At 63.2% G+C, this 4862-nt stretch overlaps 1 protein-coding gene across 1 annotated transcript; it reads left to right on the top strand.

Annotated features, from left to right (window-relative positions):
• Positions 1-532: 532 nt before the first annotated feature.
• Positions 533-4720, top strand: LOC117651686. The gene is made up of 6 exons (XM_034395952.1): positions 533-1017; positions 2045-2392; positions 2474-2700; positions 3034-3361; positions 3438-3672; positions 3772-4720. The coding sequence occupies exons 1-6, from the start codon at positions 924-926 to the stop codon at positions 3917-3919; spliced, it is 1380 nt and encodes a 459-aa protein (XP_034251843.1). The 5' UTR covers positions 533-923; the 3' UTR covers positions 3920-4720.
• Positions 4721-4862: the final 142 nt, after the last annotated feature.

Here is a 4862-nt window from a genome sequence, read left to right on the forward strand (position 1 = left end):
CCGGCGCCACCGGCGTCTCCCCGCCCCGCCCCGCCCCGCCCCGCCCCGCCCCACCGCGCCGCCCCACCTCACCCCGCCCTGCCCGGCCGGCGTCGCCAGCCCGGTAGCAACACAGCAACGGCGGTGGCGAGCGGCTAGAAAAAGAACCAAACCCATGTGTAAAAGAAATTCGATCAATCACCTAACTTTCTACGAAGCGCAGCTGTTCGAGGTGATTTCTGTAAATCTCAGGGTTCCTCAAGGCTGCGGGACTAGAAGGCCCGCACGTCGCGATACATGTCCTCTGGAGCGTCCTTCGCGCCGGCACTGGAAGACGCCTCGACGCGCAGCCTTTGCCGCAGACTCTCCCTCCAGTGCCAAAGTGCGGCCATTGCGGCCGGAGGGTCCACCTGGCCGCCACGCACGCCGCCGTGGACGTCGCCGACGTCACGGGGGCCAAGTGCACTGCATGCACCGAGGGTGGGGGTGGGGGGCGCCGGGCGGGGGCGCCGGGCGTCGGGCGAGGCGCCGGTAGTCCCGTCAAACCGTCAAGAGGCGCCCGCGCACTCGCCGCGACGCCCAGTCTCGCCATTTTGCTCGAATCAAGTGCGTTATCTAGCGTGCCGCCACCGCGTCCCTGCTTCCCCGCGTCCACCAGCGCCGCGAGGACTCAGTCGCAATCCTCCCGCCGTCATCCACGCTCCGTGCGCGAGCACCCTGCCGCCCAGTGGCCGTGCTGCGCCGTCCTGCCGGCGCGATCCTGTCGTACTTCGCGACCCTGTGACCGCTCTCCTCCACCCTGTGGTCGCACTCCAGCTTCGTGCGGCCGCGCTGCGCCACCGCCGTCGGCCCCGCCGGCGTCAGCGCGTCCGGGCATTGCAGCGGCATTGCAGCCCGCCCCCGCCAGCAGGGTCGTCGTCTAGACTGACGGCCGCCGGTCCAGCATGGCCAGGACGGCCGATTCAGCGGCGTGCCGCGCCCCCGCGCACGTGCTCAAGTGCGTCGCCTTGCTGCTGCTCTGCGCGTCGGTGTGTTCAGGTGAGTTCAACTTGCTGCCGCGCCGGTCCGTGGTCAGATTTTCCGACGGTAACCCAGTGCCTTTGCCCGCCCGGCGGTGTGGACGTTCGTGGCGTCGAGCAGGCTGCGGAGAATGCACTCTAGACAGGCCACCCGAAATCCAACACTCCCGGAAGAGGCGCGCCTTTGACCCGCCGAGGAAAAAAGTCTGACCGCGTGTGAAAGTTAAAAAGTGCGTGGCTTTGCCTCCGGGGGCGACGCTCCGCCGACGCGGCTCTTTAGAAGGGCGTCGTCAGCTGGCGGCCTGGCGGCCTGGATTACTAGAACGACGCCCGCCCCACCTGCCCGCCCCGCCCTCGGGGAAATCGGCTGCGTTCGGAGGCAACCCGCGCTCTCCGCCAGGCCGAAGCCACGGCACTGCCAGCATGCTACCCGGCCGTTTCGAGCGCGGCGGCGCAGCACAGCGCGGGCAACCTTGGTACTCGTTTTTCGCTGGCTCGGCAGCGAGGGTGCGTTCTGTGCGTTCCACGGTGCAGCACTCGGTGCATTCGATCGGAGCGAGTGTTGAAACTCGCGACTGCAGACTGCACCGCGTCGTCGCGGCCGTCGTCAAGCGCGTTTCGCCGAGGGGGAGAGTTTCGTGAATTCAAGTAACTTCGCGGATTAAATTTATGTCGATGCCGCCGATGGGTTTGGCGTGGGCTGTTGTTTCAACCTTCCCTGCTGGCACCTCAGAATACACGAATCACCGAGACGACTGCCGGGCACTTTTTTGCGGTGTAAGCATCTTGAATACTCCCGCCTTCCAGACTCGCCCGTCACCGTGAGGGCGGAAAAATAAAAATGAGCGTGTCATCGTTTTTTCGACGACGGGATGACGAAAGTAAACAAGAGACGTGTCTTGACCGTCCTCACTGTTACGAGATGTGCGCTCAGAATGGCTCAGTGCAATCTGCATTATCTGGCGGAGTGATCCCTGCAGCACTCTGCCAAAATAACAAAACGAAGCGGTGATATCAGCGAGCGCGTTGCGTTTCTGCGTCCGCAGGCTTCGCCGTGCACAAGCGACACCCTCACCGCGGCCACCCGCACCACGGCCACCACCGCCAGCCCCCCGTCGTGGACGCCGCCAAGGCCGACGCCCCCAAGGTGGCCGCCTCGCACGACGCCCTGCTGGAGGCCATGAGGGCCGCCGACCTGAGCGACACCGCCTGGGGCTCCGGGGACCACGACGTCGGCGAGGGGGTGCCGCTCTTCATGAAGATGCTCCTCAAGGAGACGGAGACGGGCGACATCTTCAAGGAGCAGAACCAGCCCGTGGCGCCGCCCGTCCCCGGCAGCAGCAGCAGCAACACCACGCTGGCCAGCTGCCTGCAGCCGTCCAGGGTGTCCGTCGGTAGGCCCCCAGCACACCGTTATCTTTTAATTAAAACCGCGGAACAGTTTTTTCACGCGTTTGAATGTTGCGGTTCTGCAGGCCGCGCCGGAGAGATGGTGGTGGAGTTCCCCCACGACGGCGGCAACGGTAACGGCCTCTCCGGCTGGTGGCTGGTGCTGGCCCTGCAGCAGGGCCTGGAGAGCGTCGCCGACCTCCACCTGGCCGTGTACCTGTCCGGCTCCGAGGAGCGGCCCCTCGACGTGGAGCTGCTCGCCCAGCACCCGCTGCCCAACGCCTCCTTCGTCGCCGTGGACGTCACCAAGGCTGTAAGTGCGCGGGGCCCCTCGGCCACACCTTCGAGCCAATCAAAACAAAACCGGGATGCCTTTTAGTTTTATCGCGAACGGGCTCTGCTTTTATCTCACTCTTACTTGTGCTCTCATTCGGGAGAACGTGACTAGGAAAACAAGCCGTCTCCGCGTGGCGTGTGGCGTTGCTCGCATATTTCTGGCCAGATTATGTCGATGACTTCTGACGGCAGGATTTAGCGCGACGTGCCTATCGCAGTGGAAGGGCCGGTGGGATGTTTTTCCGTGCTGGGGTTTGAACCCAGAACCTTCGTGCCTCAGTTTCGTTCAACTTGAACTCTCTGCCTGCAGGTGAACGTCACGGCGGCGCACTCCTGGACGCGGTTCATGATCGCCGTGAAGTCGACGGGGTCGTCGGGGTCGTCGGCCGACTCCCCGGCGACCGCCGCCACGGTGCTGGAGGTGGCCGGCTGGGAGCGCGGGCCGCTGCTGGTCGGCGCCCTGGACTGGGGCCACGGCGCCAGCGCCGACGCCGACAACGCCCTCAGGGTGTGGAAGGACGTCCCCCACGACGTGCTGCACCCCCCGAGGCCGCGCAGCCGCCGCCGGTCGCACCGCCGGACGACGAGCGCCACGACGGAAGGCCCGGCCTACACCTCGGCCGAGAACCCCCTGAAAAGTAAGTCGCGGCGAACTCCAAATCCGAAAGCCTCGTCCTCTGGCCTCGTTGTTCACGAACCCCGTCTCTCCCGCAGACGCCGCCAAGGCGGGGCTCGAGGCGCCCCAGGCCGGCGAGCAGGCCGACGCGGAGGAGTACTGCCACCTGGAGGCGTGGACGGTGTCCGTGGCCGACCTCGGCTGGGACTTCATCTCGCAGCCCAGGATGCTGGACATCAACTTCTGCGTGGGCCGGTGCCCCACGCTCCTGCTGGACAAGCACTTCAACGCCAGCACCAACGCGCTCGCCCGCACCGGCATCAAGAACACCAGGTGAGTGGAGCAGCGGTGCCTTAAAGGCGTGCCGCGTGGGTTGCCTATCCTCGGCAACGCAGGCGCCCTCACTGACACCCTCACCGTCTTTGTTCACAGGGGGACCGAGGCGGCGGGGAACATCCCGGACGCGCAGTGCGTGCCGATCCGCTACCGGCCGATCGCGCTGCTCATCAAGCAGCGCAGCGGCCAGGTGGACCTGTTCACGAGCAACGACCTGAGCGCCGACCGCTGCGGGTGCCGATAACGCCTCGGTGCCGCGTGCCGTGCCGCATCGTCACCGTGCCCCCTCCCCTCTCCCTCCCCCTGGGTCCGTGCCCTGGGTCACCAGGCCGCCAGGCCGCCGAGAGGGCGAGGACGCCGAGGACGGCCGAGGACGGCACGGGGCCGTACGCCCCGAGCCGCGGGCCGCGGGGAGGTCCTGGTTCCTCATTGGCTGCGCCCGGCTGCCCCTTATCAGGCGTTCGTCTTGTCACATTTTGGGCCAATCGGACGATGGTGATGGCCTTGGGGCCGCGAGGCCGCCAGGCCTGTCGCCGGGCCCCACTCGAAAAGCCCGAGTCACCAAAGCCAAGGTCATTTGGGTCGTCCAGTGGCCTTGGAGTGCTTAGTTTTCTTAAGATCTAGTGTGGGCTGGGCTGTGCAGGTGCTCGGCCCATGCCTGTGTTGACAACAGCCGGATGTGGCTGCTGTCTACGATCCAGTACAAATACATTTAAGCAAATTCGTCGATGCAGACCTCCTCGGTGTAGCAACTGCTAGTTTTTACGGACGTGTGAAGGGAGTGCTTCGTTTTGTCATCAGGAAATGTTTGTTAAAAGTTATTCTAATTTATAAGTAGATAAATTATTAGTGCATGTTTACATTTTTCCTCTCTCACCTCCATCTCTGTTATGTATTTCATTCAGAAAGTCCTACGCGTACCTGTCTACTATACCACTCCTTTGTTTTGTTGTTAAGTACTAAGCAGAGGTATTGTTTAAAGGTGTATGTGCATAATGATAATTAGTATCTTTCTTAATAAAACATTCTCAAATTTTTGGAATTATTTGGCACGAAGTACCAGTGAGGTTGTCAAGCATCCCCTCTGCAGTTAGAAGGGATATCACCCAGCTGTGACCCCAAAATATTTTTCACGACCCAAAATAGGATGGTTGGTCAATGCCCAGGATGGGAAAAAAAATAATACA

The sequence above is a fragment of the Thrips palmi genome, unplaced genomic scaffold (genome assembly GCF_012932325.1).
Source record: "Thrips palmi isolate BJ-2018 unplaced genomic scaffold, TpBJ-2018v1 HiC_scaffold_6, whole genome shotgun sequence".
NCBI lineage: Eukaryota > Metazoa > Arthropoda > Insecta > Thysanoptera > Thripidae > Thrips > Thrips palmi.